Below are 24,033 nucleotides of genomic sequence, written 5' to 3'. Positions count from 1 at the left end.
GCGAAAATTGTTTCGAGTGGCTTATGAATATATTAGTGTCAGACACAAAAGTAAGGGCTAGGAAAAAGATAGTAAATGCTGTCATTAAATTTCTGAGTGAGTGGGAAAAAGGGATTTGGGTTAGCTGAGCCCTCATTTTGTGCTTTTGTTTTTGGGAACTCAAGACATTAGGCACAATCTTATGGTTTTACCAATTAAAGATAGATGATTATTGGACCTGAATTGAGCACATGTTACTAGAAATAATATGTATCATATTGATCTATTTTTATCAATATTTTAAAATATTTAATAAAAAGTGATATGTACTATTATTGATCTCGAATTTATTAATATTTAATATGTATATAAAAACTATTATTTAAATACCAAAAATTAAATTAATTTTAAATATAAATATTCATTAATTATATAGAATACTTTAAAATTAAAAATCAATCATTATCAAATCCAAAATAAATAATGAAAAATATTGCCAAAAAACAAAACCAACATATAAAGATGAAGTTACATCAAAACCTGAAGTTATATATTTGTGAAGCTTTTAAAGATTTTATTTTTATAATGTTTGTTTGTTATATAATTTTATCATTTGTCTATTTTAAAATTTTGGGTAAATTTTATTATATATTCTATAAACAATATGAAATATTTCATTGGCGCAATCGAAACCAAGATTTGTAATGGGTATAAATCAGAATTTTTATATGTCTAGAAGTAGAACAAAAAATTGACTACTCGAATTTTTAGATATGACCCGAATCAATTCACGATTACATTCTCTATTAAGATTTGATTAAGTAAGCATGTGGAATGACCTTCAATTCTTTTATTACCTTTTTACCCTCTTGAAATTCTGACAATCCCAGTCCAACAAACTTTCGACTGTACGTAATTTCAGAAACAATTAGGGGCCTTTATGGAAAAATAAACATGTAAGAATATTCAATAACCCGACCCGAACCGTAAATACCCGATGTTCTATTTCTTATGTGGTGGATCGTCTTGATTCTCCGTTTTAGTTATTGTTGCATCCATCCAAGACCAGTCACAAAGTTGCTTTTCGAAAAGGAGTGAAAGCAGGAAAAGAATCGATTAAGATATAGAAAGATGGCGGTGATGCAGAAGCTGAAAATATTCGTGGTGCAAGAGCCAGTTGTCGCAGCTTCTTGCCTCATCGCTGGTTTTGGTGAATTTTCCCCTTCTCTTTGTTTTTTTTTTTTTTTGTGAAAATTTTCCTCCTCTCTTCCTATTAATCTAATTAATCATCCGTTCCATTATCTATTGTGCTTAACACCGATCTTTACCTTATTTCTCTTTGATACTCAATCCCTAGATTTTTTTCTGTTTGGTTATCAATGATTTGAATTAGGGAAAAACTTAGGGTTTTATTTTTTCCTGCATCATATAGAGTTTTAATCAGATATACTTATTTTTAATTTACTGAAATTTCTTACAAGGGATTCTTTCAATTTTGGTTTCATTGTTGATGGTAGTTAGTTACTATCTGGTTATAATCCTTGGTGTAGCTAAAGAAGAATCAAATTTTAATGCTTTAGATTTTTTTTTTCTTTTTGTAGAAATTTATGCCCCTTTGACTGTGTCATAGCAGACACTGCTGGAGTTCTAAAATTCAATTTATAAATTATTATCCGATGTATGATCTGTTCACATAGGACAACTTCACAAAGGATTCAAAATCTGAATGTTGTATAGAGTGGGTACATTCTATGTTAGAAACCAATGTGATTGAAGCAATAATGTGTCTCATAATCAAAAGAATGGTGAAAATTCTAAAGGCAATTTTTTATTTTGAGAAGCAATGCTTGAGACCGGAGTGCTCTCAGAGATGCTAGTACGACTCTATCTGAAGAGAAAATTAATACTTTGTTGCATCATTCCTTTTTCTTATTCTATCAAGTTTGGCTTTGAATTTCCATTTGTTTCTGCGACTTGTGTGGAGATTGCAACCTTCTTTTTTTTTCTTTTTTTTTTTTTTCCTTTTTTGAACTCACACTGTTGTAAAAATATGCAGGTCTCTTTCTACCAGCTGTTGTAAGGCCCATTCTAGATTCCTTAGAATCATCAAAGCAAGTCCCTCAGCCTGCTTTAAGAGATGTGAGTATTGCACTTAGCAATATGGATTATTTTATAGTCTTTTTTCTTTTCTTTTTTTTTTTTTTTTGGGGGGGGGGGAGGGGTTGAGTATTTAGTACATACCAACTATAAAATTGCGTTGGACATGTTACAAGAACTTTGGAGATTGTTTTCTTAGTATCAGTGAAGGGTATTGTTTAATCATTTACTTGGTAACTTTTTTCTTGTGATATAGAAATTTCTAATCCATGGCTGCACTTTTAAGACTATTTGAAATTGATGGATAATTTCCACATTAAGTGACAATGGGTTATGTCGTTGGCATCCTTCCACAACTAAGAACACCTCATTCTAGCTGGTAGTAAAGAGAATTGTTTTCAGTATATCTTAAGTTTAGCTTGTTCTAGTCGGGTGACAAATTTACTGTTAGTGCCTGTTAACCTTCGTTACTTTTCTGCTGGTATAAAGTAATAAACCTGTTCTCATCTAGTTATAAGCGGATAAAAAAAGATTGTAATACAGATCTCTGCCTAAGTTTTGCAGATTGTATTGTTCTTTGCATATGGGATAAGACGAGGCTTATCATAAGCTTTTATTATCTGATTTATGCTGCTTCTTTCACTTGATGCATCTCTTGGTGAAAAGATACCGATTTCAATTGGTATTGTTGGAGTTGACATGCCAATGAACTAAACTTGCTACATACGAATCATTTGTATATACTTTAAATTTGTTTCTGAGTTTAAATATCCAAACACTGGCATATGCTAATAAGTAGAGCTCTAAATACTCCCAAAGGACATTTCTAGGCTTAGTCATGCTTCGGGCGTTCTATTATTTTGTTCTGGCTTTCAATACACTGATGTGCTTCCATTGTTGTAGGTGGTTGCTGGTGTGACTGGTAAAAAGCAGGGCTAATGTGATTTATGAGTTGGGAAGAAGCAGAAACTCAAATGTAGCTAGTAATTAGCAACAAAATAAACTTGATTTTAAAGTTGAACTCTTGCGCCTTCAACTTCATCTTTAGCATGAGAATTTGAGTGTTAATTTGTTTTTATTTTCAGTGGTGGAGGATTACTCAAAAATCATGGATAATTCATATCAGACTGGAATTTAATATCATCTACTTAATTTGTTTCCCTACAATTAAAGTTGTTTCTTTGGTTGATTGCTTCCGTTTGACCTCTGTTGTTTTTCATGGACATTAACAATGTGCAAATATGTTGCTCACATGGTTGAATTGTACCTTTCTTTCAGTTAATTTCTGAATAAGTCGAATCTTATTAAGGCAGATACAGAGTCAAGGTTATATTTAAAATTGCTACTAAAAACATTTAAATAGTTTATTAAAGGCAGCTGTAAAAATAAAGCTGGACATGAAACTTGGGCAACTTTTTACAGAACCTCTCTCCATCTTTTGGGCAATGTTTGGTTCATTTCTTTGCCTGGATGGATGCAACAAAACCTTGCTATGGGTGTTGAGGTTCCCCTACTGTCTACGTAATCCCAAAATCAGTGAATCGTCTGTCAGGCAGCTATCTTAAATAAAGACACAACAGAAGGCATTGATGAGACGAGAACGAACTACACAGCTAGTAGTAAATCGTAAATGTAAGACTGGCAAGAGCTAAGCCATAATTTACACATCGTTCCAAGTCCCCGCTGCGGAGGGTATGATAATGATGGCATCTTTATACATATATTGCTGCTACCAACTGGATTTGCCAACTTCCACATCGATATATATCCAAACGATAAAGATGGCATCCGAAAAAAAGGTTAGCTGAAAATAGCCCCACATCTAGAGAAAGAACAAAAATAGTAATGGGCTTCGATCACTCATTTCCATCAACTGCCTCGGATTGACTGGAAACAGTGGCCTGGCCTGCAGTGCAGTGCATGTAATTTATCCCCTGTTTGTAATCATATAGTAGCGTTTGCCTAGAGGGAAAAGTCAGCTATCCTTTTTACCCTTTTTAGTCCATGGGACCACTTGCATTAAGCCTTCATAGATACTTTCCTGTCGTGTCCAAAACCACAAATCAAACAACTCTCTTGGATGTAGTAGTGCAAGAATTAAAACAAAGCAGGGTGAAACGGAGTGAGGACTGAGGAGTTAGATAAACTACCCAGAAAGCTTATTTAAGAGTAAAGCTTTAATTAAATGCTAGTTTGTGCTTTCAAGAAATGGGAAGTTGATTTAGTGCTCCTAAAAGTGCCATGAATGGATCAGGAACCGAATTTATTCCCCCGTTTGTTAATTTCTGTATAAAATTAAGGAAGTAAATGAATGGGTGTGTTGAGTTGTCCTGACGAAAACCATAAAAGTGGCACAGCGGCACAACCCTTTGCTTTGAAAGGTACCGAATATATATGTGAAGGAAATGAGAGAAACTTACCCAGAAGTGGGACTTGGAACTAGAGAGACTGGGAAAGCTACCAATCCTTCTAATTGTGGTGATATTAACACCGGTGGTGCCACTGCTGTCTCTGTCTCTGTCTCCGTCTCTGCTGCATTCACTATCCCTAACGCAACTGTTCCCGCTAACTTCCCTTCTAGGTCTAGCCTTCAAGGACCTTCCCCTCCAAAAACCGAGAAACCCTTTCTCTTTGTACCCTCTCTTGCTAAGAACCATAGACCCGAGTTGCAGCGTCTCAGGACTAGCACGAAATGATCCATAAAACTCACTTCCCATTCTGAAAGAAGAAGACTGAAACCTAGGCCTGCCCGTGTAGGGACCTTCCAAGACTGTGGTGGGTGAGGACAGTTTGGCAATCTTGGCATCTAGTAGCAACCTAGGAGGGAGTTCCAGACACTTTGGAGCAGAGTCATTTAGGGTAGTAAAACTGGTGAGTGCGGTACATGGTTTGGGCTTCCCTGGTTCCTCTTCCCAGCGAAATGGGACCGAGGCCGAGGCGTGTAGTGGTGGGGTTAACATCCCCGATCTTTCTGGCGACTGCATGTGTGCATGTGAAGCTGAAAACAGCGGCAGCTTCGGTGTGTAGGTTGACTCCTCTTCCTCGGATCCCATAATTTTCTTTCTCTACCCTCTATTTATCTAATCTAATTCAATAATGCCATTTATAAATACACACAGAAAGAGAGAGAAGAGTTTAATGTACGCAACGTATAAATAGGGGAGAAGGAAGGAAGGTACAAAGTTAGAAAAAAAGGCAGTGTTTCAAGTCAATCGTCGCTCGTCGCTATCTAGCAAAGGTGATTCATATTTTTGCAATCAGCTCTCTACTACTCATGCTATCTACATATGCCTTTAAAAAGTCATTTTGACTAACTATCTCATTTGTAAATGAAACAAAAAAGGGTAAAAAAAAGAAACATAGCAATAACAGTGAAAGCACTTAACAGCGAGAGTCAATTGTGTGGTGATTTCAGCTTTATTCAACTGTTCCTCCTTGCATGCGCTGTCTTTCATTCAAATTAAGAGGTGTGGCAGGCACCAAGGACGACGACCACAACAACAACAATTTTGGGAAATATACTTTTACTTTTTACCATTATAAAAGACCTGGGTGCAAGCAACTACGGTGATCTTGAGTCCATTTGATTGCTGCTCGGAGTTTATTGGATGCCAATTGACCTCATCCCCTAAATACTCGAATTTGACTAAATTAGATAATTGTTTTTTGGTGTTACTATTGTAATTATATTTTTTAAAAATTTGGGGTATGATTAAAATTTTTAAAATTTTTATTAGATTAATGAGATTTTTGGAGAACTTAATTAAATACTTTTAAAATTTTCAAAAAAATATAATTTCTCAAAATTTTGGAGAAGATCAAAAGAAAAATTTATTTACGTCGAGAAAAAATTAAAGTATTATTTACTTTCATAACTTTTTATACGATTATTATTTTAGTAATTTAATAATTGAGTTTACCCGTATTTGTAAAATTTTAAATTAATCTAATATTTTTATCATATTAATTTCAATTACTATTTATTTAAATAATATATATGGTTTGGAAGTTTTTCTTTAAATAAAACCAATAATTAGAAAAAAATTAACAATGACATACATAATGTATATAAATGAAAAAAGATAATCAATTTACTAAAATATTAATCATACCTATAATGTAAAACTAAATTAGTTACTTTTAAATGCTAATCCTTCTTCTGAAAATTTATATAATATTATTATAATAAAATAAGACATTAATATACTGCCGCGTGGGCGTTAGTTTATCATCGTCATCCGAATATGAAAACAAAAGTCGTTTTTTGATGAATCAATTGTTGTTCAATAATACATAATAGATGTATGAGTCGGAGAAATCATGGATATATTCGCACTTATGCAACAGACTTCACAAACCTCTATAATTATTACAATGATATGTCCTGTTCGTGTTCGGACGATATAGGGGCGGATGTCTACATCCCTTCTCCATCAAGTTTGGCAGATCAAATGTCAATTCTGAGTTGAAAACTCAAGGTTTCTTCATATTTATATCGTTTTTTTTAATAAAAATGATTTTAAAATTTTGATTAATTATAAAAAATAACTCATTTTTTTGAATATACACGTAAATAATTTGAAATGAACGGTGGAGATAAAGAGTTTAGTGTCACCAACATGCTATGTCAGCTATTAGAATAAAAAAATTAATTTTTTAGTAATACCAAAAAAAATAGTGCTACATGTATAAATATCAAGAAAATATTATTATTTTTTAATAATTGGAGGTTAAAAAAATCTATTTTTTGGTGGATCTATTAAGTATGGCGCTACCACTTATTTAATGTGTCAGGGTTTTTTTAGGGGATTTTTTATTTTTGGGTTTTTATAATTTAAAAGAAAATGTTATTTTATTAGGTCGATCCAATTAAAATAGTGCTACCACTTTATTTATTTTGTGCCAACTTTATTTTTTAGTTCTATTATAGGTTTTATTTTCTTTTTAGTTTTTTTATTTAAAAAAAATCTATTTTATTGGATGGAGCCATTTAAAATGACGCCACCACTTCTATTAAAATGCCCTTATCAAAAGATTAATCCACATTATATAAATGATTTACATAAAATTATTTGCATAATTTAAATAACTATCAATTTACATAATTCAAAATTTATATTTTACAAAATATAATTTTATATTTCCAACATTCTAAAATAGTTTCACTTTACTTACAAAATATAATTTTACAACACGAACAACTTTCTCAATTCTAAAAAAAATTAAACAATTTTGTTCAGTATCGACAACATTGTATCTTACAATTTGAAAAATAAATTATTTAACCGCAATAGGAGCAAGTTTCTCGATGCTATTATCTTGTAGCTCAGATGTTACTAATATTGATGATCTCACTTGTGCAGTTGAATTTGGGATTCCTTAAAACCTTCAAACATCTCGTTAGTCTAGAGAATCCAAAATAATACACTCGTTGGTTGCATAACCAATTTGAACCTGTTATTGTCCTACCACAACCAACAGAAAGACTTACATAACTAATTTGAACTTGTTACTAAATAAATAACGGCAATAAAAAATAACCATTAAATCAAAATTTTATCATTTTTAGTTTAACATGATAACATGAAGGATATGTTGATAAATTACATTTTAGATTAAATTACATCTTAATTTTGGTTATTTTTAATGATAAATTTTATCATTTTAGTTTACTATGATAAAATTTTAACAATAAAATTTTCATTTAATCCTTCAAAATTATATTTTTACTATAGTAAAATTGTCATTCTCCTTGACACCACCAAAAATTGATTTTTTTTATTCTGGTGGTTAAAGTGGCATGTTAGTGGCGACTCTTTAGGTCCACCAACTTTTAGTGTTCATTTCAAGTAATTTACGTGTATAATAAAAAAAGTGAATCAGTTTCATAATTAATCAAAATTTTAGGATATTTTTATAAAAAAAAAAAAAACCTATTTATATCACAACGAATGAGTTCTAGTTTTGTTAATGTTATATTGAAAATGTCAATATAAAATATTTAACCAATCTCCCATTTTCGTTTTCATCATCTTTCAACCCGTGTTTATTATAGAATCCATTTTGGAGGTTTTGAGAATCTAGAAAATTGTTACGAGCAACATTTTGAGATGATGCAAAAGAATTAATGGAACAAAAAGAGCAAAGGGATTAACTAAGCACTTGATGTCTTTAGCATTTTGTTCCATTAATAAAATTATTTCAAACTTAATGAAGCAAAGGGTTTTTGTCTTACACAACCTTCCATTAATAAAATTGCCATGGCAACTAATCATGTCGCTATTATTTAATTAGTGATGAAGAGTGATTAAAGCAACAAACCAACCATTGTTCTTTTCCTGCTTTCTTTCTTAATTATCAGGCTCCGCAACATGCTAACTTTTTGAAGCTTTTAAAGCACCGACAATTCTGTAAGCACTTTTAGCCTCCAGTGCAACACATCAAGATGATCATTAATTATCAAATAAATTCATTGAAAATGATTTAAAAAATATTGCCCAAAAAACCATATGCTTGTCAATGACTCAACATGGTTCATGCAAGCTACAATATAATGCGGTCTCTTTTTTATCATAACATAATGAGGTATCTTAGATTGGTATGTTATATATTATCCAAAAAGGATATAGTAAATAAATTTCTAAGTCTTATTTTAAACAAAGTTTTTCTTTTTCGTTTTACTACAAATACAAATTTATATTTAAATAATTAAAACGTAAAAAAAAAGTATAAAGCATATGTGAATAATGAAACTAGAACAACTATACAAGATAAAACTCAAACTTGAGTACTCAAAAGTTAAAGCTTCCATCTTCACCAATAATATTAAGAATTCAAGATATTAGTAACAGGATACTTAGGTAATGCCGACATTTGACGAATCCCATTCTGAATTTCAACACTGAACCAAACTGCCAAACTCCTGGAAAGTGAATTTTCCCCTAACCATTTTCCTTCCTCTGAAGCTCGCAATGATGCCGTGAAACTTTGGAATCAAAATTCCCAGCTTGAATTCTTGCCATTTTCTTTTTTCTGCACTAATCACTGAATAAAATATAAGCAAATGGGACCCTCCCAACTGTGCTGTAGTGCACGGAAATATTTTCGTCTCCTAAATAGGAGTAGTTGGGTGTGAAACAGTTTTTGCCTAATTATCTTTTCGGCCTGTTCAATAGGCCCATCAACAGTGAACCATTTAGGCCCAACTGTATTTGTCTTACGAAAAAACTTTCGAGGACCATTACCAACTAATTTCAGACATTTATGCAATTTTTACTTTGATCTGCTTTTCTTTTTAAGTGTTTTTCTTTTCCTTTGGACAAGGTGCACAGACCTTCAATTAGAATTTTTGAATTCAGGTCGAGTCCAGTTTGGATCAAACCCTAAACATTTTATCGAGAAACGATTTTTAATTTTATAACTAGTTTTATATATTTTAAATAATTTTTTGGAATTTTATAAGATTTCAAGTTTTTATATATTTTAGTTAAAAAGTTTAAAACGAAGAAAATAAAAAATCAAATCGAAATTAAAACGAGGGAAAAAGGGTAAACATAATTGCCTGGGTCTGGGGGCCTAAAAGTTATCTAATAAACAACATCATCATGAAGTATTGGGCCCTGTCTGCTCCACTTTTAAAAGTTGGGCTTTCCTTAATCAAAGAAAAAGGGTACCATGCCCTTTCCTACTTTCTTCACATTGTTTCCTTTTCATCAAATAAAAACGAGAACTAAAGGCGGCCTTTGTTATTTCATTTCACTTCTTTTGGTGTTAGTGTGACTCTAATTTCATTTTATTCAAATGTATCTGTTTTGGAAAAATAAGTTCAGAAATGTTAACAAGGACAAAGTCTTTGCCTTGTTTTTTTCTTATGGTGATACTTCAGTGACTTCTATCGGCACCTAAAAAATTGGATTAAGTATTTTTTTCTTAGAAAAATAGTAAAAAGGGATTAAAAGTTGAAGCATATAGTCATTAAAATCAAATGGATTACATCTTGGATGTCATTATCAAATGGATTTTCGACAAATACTAAAAGTCATTATTTTTCCGGTCCTTAATTTGGTAAAGCTACTAATGCCAACCTCTAGGAGAAGCAGAGATATCTCCACGAAAACAACCCTTGCCTAAGTTACAACTTGTCTGCAAAAGGGACAGCTTAGCTAATCCACCTTCTTTCTTCACACCTGGTTCTTTTTTTAGGCTCTTGTAATGGCTAAGATTGTGAAGCATTTATAAATTCACAACATTGAGTATGTGTGTTGTAAAGCGCAAACCGATTACTTTGAACCAGTGTGCGTGAGCTTGTAAAAAACCTAGTTAATGTTATGGCCGGGTAAGTAATAAGCAAGCATTGCACCTTTAATGAAGCCAAACCTAACAAGATTAACTCTATATTGTACTAGCCCGGCTCCCATGAATGCCTGAAACCGGACCTAACTTTCTCCCAAATAAAAAATCGGGGGACCACTCACTTTATAAAATGAGAGGACATGTAATGTGGATAAACCTGAGTAATAGGGACCAGCAGCAGCATGGCATTAGGCCATCACAAACTTTATGACAGCACATTGGGGTCCTCTGGGCAGGAGGTGTCAGAGTCATCGAGATTGGTTCCAAAATGTACCGAAATAAATAGAAATCTCAAGGGTTAGAAAATGGCATCCAGGGGAAACCAGCCAACAACAACTAAATGCAAGCATTTATATTTTTACAGGCTGCTTCACTGTGTCACTGAAACCACGCTACCACCCAAACAAAGCAAAAGCTAAACTCAATCCTTCCATTTCTAACTAATCAAAGTCTTCCTATTCTTTTTTACCATAAACTAAAGAGTTTAGTTTCTGCACTTCATTCACTCTTCTACTGTCCCTAAGCAAAGCTCTCAAAATAAAATTAAAATTAAAAAACTAAGCAAAATAAACCAGCTACATTTCTCTTCGACCATTGCAAACTAACGACAACAAAACAAAGCTAAGTTAGGGTTTTCAAACAGACCTATGCTCTGAGTCCAAGCTTACAACCGTCCCTTCACACTCCATAGATGCTGCTGGAAATTTGCATCTTGTACTAATCTTCTTCACCTCCTCGCTTGAATATATGAAGATCTTTCTTACCATCTTACAAAATTCACTACAATTAAAAGTAATGTAAACAGTTTACTGATAACCAACTCTGGAAATATATAAATATATGTATATAGCAGAGGTGCTTTTAAGTTACTTACACCCAGGGATCATCACCCACGAGCATCATATCACCCTCATCATCAGTAAAAACAATGGACCACTGACCACTACGACAAAGCTCTCCCTTGATCTCAAACATTTTTTCCAGCTCATTTATGAGATCATTATATCCTTTCAGTGCAGTTAAGTCAACAGCACGGCCAACTGCAATCCCTTGCATATGTACCTTTGGTATCCACAAATATTTTTCATCATGAGCTTGAATAATGAATGCAGTCTAAGCTAGCAGAAACCGTGAAGTTTACCTTGGTACGACTTCTCATGGAAGTTGCAGAACCCTGCTTAGCTTGCATCTCCTGGGTTGATGTCTCCGATGCAACTTGCTTCTGCTCCTTGGAAGTTTCTGGTTTCTGTTCAACATGAAACGCAGCAGGGATAGGCCCTCTCACACCATTGTAGTCAATACTTGTGCTCATTTGTTCCTTGTCAGGGGGGGCAGCTACACTAGTGCTATCTGTCAAATTAAACCCAAACAACCGGCAACCTGTGAAAGTCTCAGTTTTTCTTTTTACAACTTGGTCATGCATTAGGCTCTTGGCATAACCAGTGAGAGCGGTTTGCAATGCTCCTGTTTTGTAGTTGTTCTCCATTGAATCAGGAAAAAGGTTCAAAGATACATTCACAAGAGGAGAAGGTGGCCAGGCATTTTCAGGTGGAGTCCTTGATTTGTAACCTCCATTACCATTGATAAGACAATCATCAGCTTCTTTCTGCCTCATAGGACACATAACCTGGTTTTCACTGCTCTGGACCTCAAGTGTGCTTCCCACTGGTGTTAGTTCATGAGACTGGATTGACTCACGGCACCAGAAGGCTGAACCAGCTGAACCGGTAGTAATTTCTACAATTTCAATTAATGAATTAAAGTTAATAAATTCAGTACTCAGTCTCTATTTAGAAAACACTTGAAAGAATAATTTTCCCACACCAGAAGCTGGAATATCGACAGGTCTTGGTCTTTTGCACATTATAGTAGGTTGTAAATTTGCAGAAGCAGAATCTACAAATGGCTCTATTTCCCAAGGAGAAACTCTCTCTGGCCTTTGTATTGCTGCAGGTTCATCCCATTGAATCTAAAAGAAATAGTTGGGAAGAAATACCATCAAAAGCAAGAAAAGAATTATTTTAGCATTTCAAATAACTAATTATCCAACCTTCAAGGACCGCCATTTAGATTCTGACCAATGTGGGGAAATATCTCCAACCCCAACTATGGTACCTGTGAACCTGATTTTGAAAAAGAAATCCCAATAGGTAAAAAGGATAAGAAGAACAAAAGATAAAGAGTAGGTCAATAACATACACGTGTGAACATACCTTCTTTCAGGAGAGTCTTCTCCCTCAAATCTCATCTTGAAACGCATGCCAACAGAGAATCCATTGTTAATAGCCTCCAGATACTTGTTTACTCCAATTATGAATTGGCTTGTACTGAAGAAGAGCAAAGGAAAGAAACTCAGTTTCAAGATAACCAGAACAACAATATTAGTACTGTGCATGAACAGAGAACATTCAACCTTGGTTTGTAATACACAACAAAGAGGGTATGAGTTGTAACAGCATGAGCAGCAGTAGCAAGCACTCCTAAATGCATGCTCTGGCTGGATATCACAGACGAAGGCATTGTGCTCTGTTGACGAGCAAGCCGCCGAACCCCAACTCTTAGTTCTCCATTATCACCTCTAATAGGACATAAAAGTGCAATTACAGCCAAAGTCATGCAAAAATGCCACACCTGAACCTGCACACACACACACAAAAAAAAAAAATCCAAATGTTCAAGTACCTAAGAAACACAAATGCATCTCCAGCAACTAATCTCTTCGAAGTCACAAAAGTGCTCCACCCTGTTGTAAGTAAATGTCTCCGTGGTTGCCCTGATCATTTGTGAGTACAAGTTAAAATTAGAGCTCCGATGTTCTACAAAAGAGGTTTACTTACTGCTACCAAACCATCACATTTAACGAAAGTAAATCTCAAAAGGGGATGAAACTATTACCTCTAAATATATGCTTGAACCGCCACTCATACCCGTGAAGATCTTTGGCAACCAACTCCTGAGTTGGAGTTGCTAGATTCATGTCCTGTTTAAAAGTAAATAGAAAGATATTTAATCAAGCGGCATATTCCTATAGTATAAAGTCTAAAACTGATTAGTAATAGCATAAAGCAAAGGTGAAGCAAAAAAAAAGAATGAAGCAAAGTTTTCACCAAAGGAGGAAGGCACTCAGTTGCATGCTTTCGGAGAACAGAGAACCCTCCATGAGTGCTAGTGTCTGATGCCGTTAGAATCTTACTAAAGGAATGAACTGTCCTCTTTGGAGCCTCGGTTGGGAAGGGATCAAGACTTGTAGGCTCACTTTGCTGTAATGATAACATAAGGATGCATCAAAAAAAACTAGAGTAACCCATTATTTCTCTAACCTTCTTCACCCTCGGCAAATCTATCCACTGGAAAAAGAAAAGGCATGACGTAAGGAGGACATAGCATTTACTTACATCTTCAGGCTGCAAAGTGATCTGAGCATAAACTTCATCTGTCTCTTGTTCTGCCTATTTAAAAAGGGGAAAAAAACATACAAATAATAATAAGATGATCTCTTCAAGATCAAAACATACAGGAATAAAAAGAAACAAAATCAGAGACAGAATACCAGTAACTCCACGTGAAGAACACGACATAGGATCTTAGAAGGAAGATTAAACAGTGGGGTTTGATTGCTAAGTTCCTGATTTGTCGATGCTTCTAACTGCGGAACACAGTACAAACTCAAAAAAAAAAATTGCAGAATTTTTTTTATAAACAAGACCATAGTTGATTTCGAATTTTCCATCGGAAGCAATTTAACAAAAAAGAGAGGAAGAATCCAATAATTTCTTAAAGAAAAAAAAAAAAGAGAGAGAGAATTACTTGTTCCATGTGACCCTGAGGGAAGTAAAAAACTCTCTCGTGAACCCGAGGAATCTCCACCAAGGGGCCTGCACATAGCTTCCATAATTCTTGATATAGATCATCACCAGCCGAACCTATCAAACAAAATATAAAAAATGAAATTCATAAAAAAAAAAAATTCTCTCGAAGTCGGGAGTTAAGAAAAAAAGTAAGGTAAAAGCAGGTCCAACAGAAACCATATAGGAAAAACTCTAACTTGGAGCTCCAGTGAGTTGCTGAGAAAACGCAAGAAAAATGCATATAGATAGTAGAAACAAGCAAAAACAACCCTTCAAGTATTTGCCATGATTTAAAGCTTCCACCCAAGCAAAATTAAAGCTGATAAAAGAAGCCAAGTTGAGCTAAGTTCATTTTCTCTTGCAAAAACACCAATGTCCGTACCGCAACGATACAACCGTCTAAAACAAACCCACTTTTAGTTTTATTCTAGTTTCTCGGCCACCAAACAAAGCCATTTTCTTAGACACCAAAAGAGACCCCTTTTTTTTTTTGTATGTAATTCAACACTCACCTGAAACCGCATGAGCAGTCGAGGAACCCCTTTGATTACCTTCTAAATGAGCCATCAAAACAAGGTGGTATCCACGATGCAAAGAAAATAAAGCACAAAAGAAGAAAAGCAAAATTTTAAAAAAAAAACCAAAGTCTTTGAAGCCAGGCAGAGTGGCAGAGTCTACCCCATTAATGAGAAACAGAGAAGATCCCAAGAAGAGTCGAAATAAGGAAAGAAATAAATTTTATTAAAAAAAAAAAAAAAGACTAACTGGGCCTGACGGTTATATATGAATTCATTGTTGGTAGTTTTTGTGTAACGACAGTGAGGATTCTTTTCTTTTCTTTTCCCTCTTTTAATAATCTTTGGCCACGCCCCGTTTCAGTTACAAAACCGCTTTCTGCTTTTGTCTGGTCCCCTTAAAACCACCTTCCTTTTCAAGTCTCCAATACTGCTTTGCCTTTTATTTTTTTTTTAAGCACTCATAATAATGTAAGACTGAAGCTGTTGTTGCTTTCCTTCGCTGTTCTTGTCGTTGTTGTTTGCCCCTCCCATTCCCTCTCTAAATCAGAGCTTAGAGACATTGTATCAACGTTACGACATCCCTAAAACCGGCTCTCTTTGTGTCTCACCCAATAGTTTCTCCACTTTGACTTCTCTTTTATTTTAGTTGGTATCAAAGCTTGAGTTTTTTTAGCCTTTTCCCCCTTCCCATCATGTGATTTTCGCTGCCTTGTTTCTTCTATTGATTAAAATTACCAACTAATTTATTTTCTTTTACTAATTATGGTTTTATTTCATTTTTACACGTTTCTTTTTTCTAAATGCATCTACCAGAAAAGATGTATTCTTTTTTAAACAACATGTGATTACAAGTATAATGTTGATCATGATTGTGTAATTGTCTGTACTTATATTAGTAATATTCAATTTGCTTGATTGCCTAAAAATACTTACTTTCTCTTTGTAATAAAAAGTTCAATTATGACAGATCTGAATGAAAGTTTTTATAGAAACGTCAATTTTTTATTATACATAAGCTTTTTTTATTAATTTTACATAAAATATCAAAACATCTTCATAATAACATGAAAATGTAATCCAAAATATCAGATAGAGGAGGAGTAAATGTAACTGTAGTTGCCCTTTGTAAACTAAGACTGAATATAAGCGGTCAGATAAGGACAGCGTACAATTTAATGATTGTACATCACGTAAGGATAGCCTTGATTTGTTTGACACCACATCCACAGAACGTAACAGAAGAAAGATATAGGTCAACTTCTGGTTTTAGTCTTTTTATTATGTTCAATGTTGAAATTTAGTCCATATGTTTTAATTTAGTTCCTTTATTTGTATAATATCTTTCAAATAGTTCAAATAATTTTCACCGTTAATTATCCCGATAGAAATAATAACATCTAACACATTATGCCAGTAATAAATTTTTCATATAAAATTAGTGTTTTTATGAAAAATTATGTTATTATTTTGATCAAAATAGTTAATAATGTCAATTATTTTAATTAATTAATGATACCATTATAAAAATAAAAGATAATATATACTAAAACTCAAATTTCAGTATACTAGAGGGGCCAAAATAAAAAATTGACCAAAGATATAAAAGAGAAGGGAGCAGAACGGGCGTTACAATTAACAGCGCCGTTAGATTTTTTTAATTTTTATTTTTTTGTCCTTTGATTTTCTCGGCTTTTCGCCGTCTCTTTCTTTGTCTGCATCATGGCAGGCAGACCCAGCAGAGAATTTCCGGTCTTATTTTCAATTTCTTCATAGATATGAATTTTTATGGTCGGTTTTGGATATGGATGGGTGGTCTACCATGGTGTTATTTAAAAATGTTGATTTTTAATCATATTTATCGTATTAAAATATTTTTTGATAAAATTTATCAAATTAATTCAATTTTTGGATAATTCCTTTTGGTGCTTGTGTTTCATTGGAACCATCGAATCAATGTTAAGTATGTGATTTTTAAATATATATATATATATATATCAATTTTCAATACAGCATACTAAGTTTACGTACAATTAAGAATTATTCCGATTGTCAGTCAATTTGAAAGAAACATTCAAAGGTTGGTTGAATTTTAAGAAACATAAACAGAAATTAGATTAGGTGGTCCATAATGTAGGAAAGAAAAAATTGAAAAAAAGTATATTAAATTATGGTATATACATGTCGATGAAATAAATGTAAAAATATTTTACAAAATGATGTCTAAATCAAATGAGTCTTTAAAGATATAGGTGTGCTAGGTTTAATATTCACCACGAATTCATTTTGAGTTTTTTTATAAAATATAAAAAAGTAAAAATATTCATATAATAATATTTGTTACTTTTTAAATAAAATGATAATTAACTATTTTCTAATTGAGTTGGTGTCCCAACTCAGGTTGATTTGTGCATATATGCCTCTCTTTTTTTCTTTTTTTTTTTTGTTAATTGGCAAAATAGGCCTTTTAAAAAAAATGAAAAATAAGTCAATTTTGGAGAGAGAGTATAAAAAGTGTGTAACACCCTTAACCCGTATCCATCACTGGAATAGGGTTACGAAGCATTACCGGAATATACAGATCAAGTAAATAGATATTTCATTTTATACAGTATTCATGTCAGAAATCAAACATAAAGTCTCTTATATGAACCCTTGAGGTCCAAAATATGCATTAGAAACGAGTTGGGACTAAACCAGGTACTCAGAGAATTTTTCGCAAAATCTCAAAATTTTTCCTAGGTGCAGAGGTCACACGCTCGTGTGTGTGATCAGGCCGTGTGGTTCACATGACCAAGGGACACGCCCATGTGTTAGGCCGTGTAACTCTCTAACTTGGGTCACACGGCAAAGCCACACTCCCGTGTGCTAGGCCGTGTGAAAATTACCTAGGCATTCTGTTTTGAAATTTTAAAAATACAGGGGACACGCGGCCAGATTACACGCCCATATGCTAAGCCATGTGTCACAAACGGCTGAGACACACGCTTGTGTCTCTGCCCATGTGGACAAAAATAGGTTATTTTCCAAGCCATATTTCTCACCCCATTTTGTCATCTTCCTACACCAACACTTTAACACATTCACAAGCTATTATAGGTTATTTAACCCAACTCAAAATCAAGTCCTATACATGATATAATACCTCATATAACCAAGTATACACACTTAATTAAATTACCAAATTCACATATATGCATATCTTATCAAATATGCTAACTTAATTTAATCATCAATATGTCAACATAATTTCTATCAATCAACCATTTCAAACACATACCAAACATATCCATCACAAGCCATTTCAATGGCTAGTTACACTTAAAGCATTTATATGCCGATATTGGTCAATTAACCTATACATGCTATTATAATCATAATTGATTTACCATATATACCAAAATTGGTTGATGGATAGTGTAAGTGATCTCCGCCAAGCTTCCAATCCAACGAGCCTCCGAATTACTATAGAACAGGGGAAAATAAAATAGAATAAGCATGATATGCTTAGTAAGTTCGTATTACAAGGTAATTAACTTACCACTAATTTAAATTCAATATAAACATGCAAGGCATATTCATTCAACTTGGTCACGAGCCCTAACACATATCCTCATCACCCTTGTTAGTCATATATTTCATATAAATATTAAGAAACACGTATGGGCTCAACAATAATTAGATTTCCATGTACATATATTTTCCACATCATGTATTCATATAACATATACACATCATATCCTTGTATTTCAAGTACATTTTTATAATAATTCGTCTCGCATTTAGATTATTTCATGTTGAAACTTTGCCCATTAAATTATTTGAAATGTCAGTGTCACACGGGTTGTAATACCCCATACCCGTACCTGAGACCGGGATAGGATACGAGGCATTACCGAGATTTTCAGAATAATTTCAATTAATTTATGTTATTTAGTATTCATTTTCATGTTTCATATAACATCCTTTTCATATATTCAATTCAAAATATCATATAAAACATGATACAATACTTAAATTGTCATATTTACATGCTCATTCAGGATATACGAACCTACCTGACTAAATTGCAGAAATACCAAGATTTAGGGGCATATTGGTAATTTACCATTTTCCCAAATTTCACCTAATCTTAAATTGATAATTTCATGCAATTTATTAATTTAGATAATAAAACAATTCATTCCCTTCAATTTAGACATTTTTAACATTTTTACAAAATTTGCCCCCTAAAGTTTTACTTTTATTCAATTTAGTCCATGAGCTTAAAACATGCAAATTAGCCATGCTAACTGAATATTCATATATATTTTCCTCCTCCTCCTCTCCATTCCACATCCTTAATGTATATAACACACTTGTAAGTAACATTATCTATAATTTTTATTATTTACTTTTATGGATATTCAAACTGTCCATTTGTGTCATAGTCACTAAATTATTTATATCTGGAGCTATAAAACTCAAAATTAAGATCTGCTAATTTTTCCTGAAACTAGACTCATATATATTTTTACCATAAAATTTTCATAATTTTTCATTTAGCCAATTAGTACAGTTTATTCTTTAAAGTTATCTCTGTTCTGCTGTCTGACAGTTTCAATCCTTCTTCACTAAAAATTAACAATCTCACAGTAAAAAACTCAGATAATATTCCCGTCGATCTCTACTGAAAATAGACTCATTAGGGATTCTAAACATATAACTTTAAGTTTCTAATTATTTGTATCCAATTTTTGGTGATTTTCCAAAGTCAGAACAGGGGAACCCGAATTCATTCTGACCTTGTCTCACAAAATTCATTATATCTCATAATTTACAATTCAATTGCTTATACCATTTCTTCTATAAGAAACTAGACTCAATAATATTTAATTCCATATTTTATTCATCCTCTAATTCAATTTCTATAATTTTTGGTGATTTTTCAAACTTAGACTACTGCTATTGTCCATAATAGTCTTAGTGCAAAATGCTGATTTTCTACTTTTAATTTCAATTTAATCCTAACTAAATTCACTTACTTTTTTTATCTTAATTCATACTTTATTTCTACTCAATTTTCAACCAAACTTAGACATAATTATCTATTTTTCAGCATAAAACCATAATTTAAAAATTCTTTCAATTTAGTCCTTAAAGCATAAAACTTATGAATCACTTTACAATTCAATCCTTATTTCATTTCTAACTTGAATTTCTATCAATTTAGCCCTTAATTCATCATTTTACTCAACATGAACATTATCTAGAAATCTAATAACTTTCAAAATATCAACTTAATTTCATCAAAATCTTGTTCCAAAGCTTCTAAAACATCAAATTAAGTAAAAAGGACTAAATTGACTTACCTATTAAACTTCCAAGCTTCAAACCTTCAATTTTCTCTTTTCTTCTTTCTTTTCTCTTTTTATTTCTTCCTTCCCCTGTTTCGTTCCACATTCTGTTTCTTTTCATTCTAATTCTTTCTTTTTATTTCCTTTTTTATTTACTTTACTTTTAATAATAATATATAATATACTTATATAATAAGCAAACATATATGTATATTACAAATGTATGTATACTATTGATATACATATAAATTATTTTTACCATACACTTGTCTTATATTTAATTTAGTTATCAAATAATATCAATTAAATAATATTAAATACATTAATTATTTACTTAAATAATAAGTGAATACATACATGTATTACAAATGTATGTATTATATTAATTACACATGTATTTTATTTTTGTCATACATTTGGCACTCCTTTTTGCCTTATTTGCCTTTTTAGTCCCTTTACTTTTCTTTATTCTATAATTAAACTTTCACTCTTCATTCAATTTAATCCTTTTATCTAATTATCCTTAATTAAGCTAAATTCACTTAATTAAACTCTAATTAATCACTCATTTTACTTCGTAAATATTTTTAAATAAATATTTACGAATCCACTTTTCATAAACAGAGATCCGAAATTATACTTTTTCAGTATCGGTAAAATTCAGGTCATTACACGGGTAATACACTCAAGGCGTACAAATCTATAATCATGGATGAACATATTCATCAAACAAATTCCATGTTCATATATTATCATCTCGTATTTCCATATATCATGCATCATCATTTTTATGTATTTCAGGCAGATACGTGTATTAATTCATTTCATGTTCGTATTTTCTCATGTCAGGATTTTACCTGTTGAATTTTATTTAAAATATCGATGGATACCCAGGTAGTACACTTGAAGTGTACAAATTAGCATTCCGTCAATTCATATTCGGGAGTGCTCATAAGAACACTTAAACTAGAAGCACTTTCTCGAGCCATATAACGGGAAGCTCGTGTGAGCCATGTAATGGGAAGCTTATCCGGGCGTTATAACGGGAAGCTCATAAGATCCATATTCAGGAAGTTCACAAAAAACTTTTAATCAGGAGGCTCACGAAAAGCCTTTAATCAGGAGCTCCGAATAACCATATATCAAGAAGTTCAAATGAGCCATATCAGGATACTCACAAAGAGTTGCGTTTGTGTCCGCAATATATACAGGATCACAACCAATCATAAAATAGGACGCTCACAAAGAGCTACGTTTGTGTCCACAATACATGCGAGATCACAACCGATCATATAACAGGATGCTCACAAAGAGTTGTGGTAGTCCGCAACACATGCAGGATCACTACCGATCAGGATGTTCGCAAGAACCATCTAATAGAAAGCTCGAGAAGGCTTATAACAGAATGCTCGTAAGAGCTATGGTGTGCTCGCAACATATGCAGAACCACAACCAATCGGGAAATCCTGTATCCATCGAATTTCATTATTCAAATAAGATTTAATATATATCGGGCTTTGTCGGATATGTAACCAATTTCATGTATATGACATTTATACAATTCACATACATAACATTCAATTAAAGCATATAAATATACACAATTTAGTTACACGAACTTACCTCAACAAATTTTCGTGTACATAAAATTTACTAATCCAACATTTTCTCTTTTCCTCGTTCTAACTCCGAATTTGGTCTATCCGAATCCATATGAATGAATTTAACATTAATTCATATTCATTTTCAATTCACATCTTAGGCAAAGTTATCATTTTACCCCTAAACTTTTAATTAAAAATGATTTTGTCCCTAGACTCGAAAATGAAATTCATGCAATTTAATCATTATTCCAAGCCTAACCAATTTTTACATGTAAAATTTACAGTCCGTATATTTCATAAAATTTAGAAATTTTTCATGAATTTTACATATTTTCAATTTAGTCCCTAAATCATAATTTCATCAAAATTCCATTTACAAAAGTTGTTTATCTATCAACAACCTTTCATTCTCTACCATAAAACTTCATAATTCATCTATGTTCATCCATGGAAAAACCCTAATTCTTTTATAACTTTACAAATTAGTCCCCGAGATAGCTAGATTAAGCTATTACAATCTCAGAAACATAAAAATCATTAAAAATGGGACAAGAAAACATACGTAATTGATCAAAATAAGCTTGCTTGAGCTAATTTTTCTTAGCTAGGGTTTCCTGGAAATAATGTGGGAAAGATGATGAAAAAGATGATATTTTCATTATTTAATTAATTATCATCTTTTATTTTTTTTCACATTTCAATTTCATCCTTTTCTTTATTTTATTTTCCATGGATGAATCATCATCCTTAACCACTAAACATTTTTAAATGGTCTATTTGCCATATAAGGACCTCCACTTTAAAGTTCTATAGCTATTTAATCCCTTTAGCTATTAGAACTCAACTTTTGCACTTTGTGCAATTTGGTCCTTTATCAAATTAAACATGTAATCGGTAAAATTTCTTTACGAAATTTTTATACGACATTACTATCGTACTATAGACCATAAAATAATATAAAAATAATTTCTCTTTAGAAATCGAATTTGTGGTCCCAAAACTACTGTTTTGATTTTACTGAAAACGGACTATTACAAAGTGCGTCCAATTAGACGAGCTTTTACTGACATGTTAGGAAAGTGTGCCCAGCTAAAAGCGTTTTTTAAAAATTCCAAAGAAAATGCATCCAACTAGGCGCGCTTTCCCTGATATATCAGTAAAAGCTCGTCCAGCTGGATAAGCTTTTTTGACAATTGTGAAGAAAGCTCACCTAGCTGGACGAGCTTTCCTGACAACTGTGCGGAAAGCTTGCTCAACTTTTTTGCCAACTGTGTAGAAAGTGCGCCCAGCTGGATGCGCTTTTCATACTCTTTCTCTCCAAAATCGACCTATTTTCCTAAATCTTAAAATAAAAAAATAAAAAAAAAACATTTGACCAATTAAAAAAATGACATTTATTGCTAATTCAGTCCCAACTCAATAAATGACTTAAATATAGTACCAAATAGACTAAAAGTGCCATAATATATATTTACAATTTCATAGGATTTTTTTCATGTGGTAAGATTTTTAGATACTATGTTATTTTCTTTTATATTTTCAGTTTTACATATAGAATATTATAATTTTATATTATATTTTTATAAGTTATAATTTCTTTTTGTGTAAACTTTGATGCATTTCTGTAAGTAATGTGTCATGTTGTAATCTTTTAGTTTATTATTTTGATTCAATTTAAAGAATATTTTATTTGCTTATTTCATTTTTTTTATTTCACATTCTAATTCATAATGTATTAAAATATTTGTCTTGGTGACTAAATTTAGAGGAATATTTGTTTGTATGGTATTCTAATTTTTACGTGTAAAATATTATAAGCTTATATGACTTTTAAAGGCTAGGTTTTTTTAAGACTCGATTGGCAGCTAATGGTCAACCTTTTTTTCTTTTTAAAGAGCTAGTGATCAACTTTAAATACATTGATTTAATAATTGAATCATTATATCTAAGTTTACGTTAACCCAATTTTGTAAGAAGCTGATGTTTAATTTAGTCCCCTATTAAAATATTTTCTTTCTAGAATAACGGACAATTTGACTAGGTTTCTTTTTCATAAAAAATTTAGATTTTTCGACGTCAGCACTAGTCAAACGCAGTCATCAATTGTTAAAGGATAATGAGCATTGGGTGGTATCACATGTTCCTCGAGAAGTTAATCAAGTTATAGATCGAATTATCAAGATGGTACATAATAGTTCAAAGGGTATCAATGTGATAGCGAAATCCTCCTAACTTGATTGAGGATCTTGCTAATGATAAGTCTAAGAGCTTATTCTAATTAGTCAATATAATTTAATTTCTA

At 32.3% G+C, this 24,033-nt stretch overlaps 3 protein-coding genes and 1 long non-coding RNA gene across 6 annotated transcripts; 2 read left to right on the top strand and 2 right to left on the bottom strand.

The window, feature by feature from the left end:
• The first annotated feature begins 969 nt into the window (after nucleotides 1-969).
• Nucleotides 970-3,248, top strand: LOC128284045 (uncharacterized). Its single transcript, XM_053021531.1, has 3 exons — nucleotides 970-1,189; nucleotides 2,036-2,118; nucleotides 2,980-3,248. Exons 1-3 carry the CDS (start codon nucleotides 1,111-1,113, stop codon nucleotides 3,013-3,015), a joined length of 198 nt encoding a protein of 65 aa, XP_052877491.1. The 5' UTR covers nucleotides 970-1,110; the 3' UTR covers nucleotides 3,016-3,248.
• Nucleotides 3,000-5,477, bottom strand: LOC108470654 (uncharacterized protein At4g00950-like). Its single transcript, XM_017772043.2, has 2 exons — nucleotides 4,497-5,477; nucleotides 3,000-4,117 (listed from the first exon to the last, which is right to left on the bottom strand). Exons 1-2 carry the CDS (start codon nucleotides 5,127-5,129, stop codon nucleotides 4,052-4,054), a joined length of 699 nt encoding a protein of 232 aa, XP_017627532.2. The 5' UTR covers nucleotides 5,130-5,477; the 3' UTR covers nucleotides 3,000-4,051.
• Nucleotides 5,255-5,803, top strand: LOC128284046 (uncharacterized). The gene is made up of 2 exons (XR_008274349.1): nucleotides 5,255-5,314; nucleotides 5,492-5,803. It is a non-coding gene; the product is annotated as an uncharacterized LOC128284046 (long non-coding RNA).
• Nucleotides 5,804-10,726: 4,923 nt separating this feature from the next.
• On the bottom strand, nucleotides 10,727-15,532 carry LOC108473764 (auxin response factor 18-like). 3 transcript variants are annotated; one of them, XM_017775505.2, is made up of 14 exons: nucleotides 14,789-15,532; nucleotides 14,236-14,351; nucleotides 13,979-14,074; nucleotides 13,824-13,877; nucleotides 13,536-13,688; nucleotides 13,324-13,408; nucleotides 13,111-13,201; nucleotides 12,842-13,006; nucleotides 12,642-12,755; nucleotides 12,479-12,551; nucleotides 12,253-12,397; nucleotides 11,570-12,165; nucleotides 11,303-11,490; nucleotides 10,727-11,208 (listed from the first exon to the last, which is right to left on the bottom strand). In XM_017775505.2, the coding sequence occupies exons 1-14, from the start codon at nucleotides 14,841-14,843 to the stop codon at nucleotides 11,064-11,066; spliced, it is 2,076 nt and encodes a 691-aa protein (XP_017630994.1). In that variant the 5' UTR covers nucleotides 14,844-15,532; the 3' UTR covers nucleotides 10,727-11,063. The 3 variants fall into 3 exon arrangements, with proteins under 3 accessions (XP_017630994.1, XP_017630995.1, XP_017630993.1); XM_017775506.2 differs by having other exon boundaries at nucleotides 15,042-15,532; XM_017775504.2 differs by lacking the exon at nucleotides 14,789-15,532 and adding an exon at nucleotides 14,454-14,764.
• Between the last annotated feature and the right edge of the window lie 8,501 nt (nucleotides 15,533-24,033).

Source organism: Gossypium arboreum, chromosome 11 (assembly GCF_025698485.1).
Source record: "Gossypium arboreum isolate Shixiya-1 chromosome 11, ASM2569848v2, whole genome shotgun sequence".
Classification (NCBI taxonomy): domain Eukaryota; kingdom Viridiplantae; phylum Streptophyta; class Magnoliopsida; order Malvales; family Malvaceae; genus Gossypium; species Gossypium arboreum.
The sequence above is the reverse complement of the archived record's forward strand: the minus strand, read 5'-3'. Positions and strand labels throughout refer to the sequence as shown.

Excerpts from the sequence above, each read along its gene's own strand:
- LOC108470654 (XM_017772043.2), bottom strand. The coding sequence starts at position 5,129 with ATGGGATCCGAGGAAGAGGAGTCAACCTACACACCGAAGCTGCCGCTG. Across the intron at positions 4,118-4,496 it reads GTTCCAAGTCCCACTTCTGG|GAAAGTATCTATGAAGGCTT; the intron begins GTAAGTTTCTCT and ends TGGACACGACAG.
- LOC108473764 (XM_017775504.2), bottom strand. The coding sequence starts at position 14,517 with ATGCATTTTTCTTGCGTTTTCTCAGCAACTCACTGGAGCTCCAAGTTA. Across the intron at positions 14,075-14,235 it reads CTCAGGGTCACATGGAACAA|TTAGAAGCATCGACAAATCA; the intron begins GTAATTCTCTCT and ends TGTGTTCCGCAG. Across the intron at positions 13,689-13,823 it reads TCACTTTGCAGCCTGAAGAT|CAAAGTGAGCCTACAAGTCT; the intron begins GTAAGTAAATGC and ends TTATCATTACAG.
- LOC128284045 (XM_053021531.1), top strand. The coding sequence starts at position 1,111 with ATGGCGGTGATGCAGAAGCTGAAAATATTCGTGGTGCAAGAGCCAGTT. Across the intron at positions 1,190-2,035 it reads TTGCCTCATCGCTGGTTTTG|GTCTCTTTCTACCAGCTGTT; the intron begins GTGAATTTTCCC and ends AAAAATATGCAG. Across the intron at positions 2,119-2,979 it reads CTCAGCCTGCTTTAAGAGAT|GTGGTTGCTGGTGTGACTGG; the intron begins GTGAGTATTGCA and ends CCATTGTTGTAG.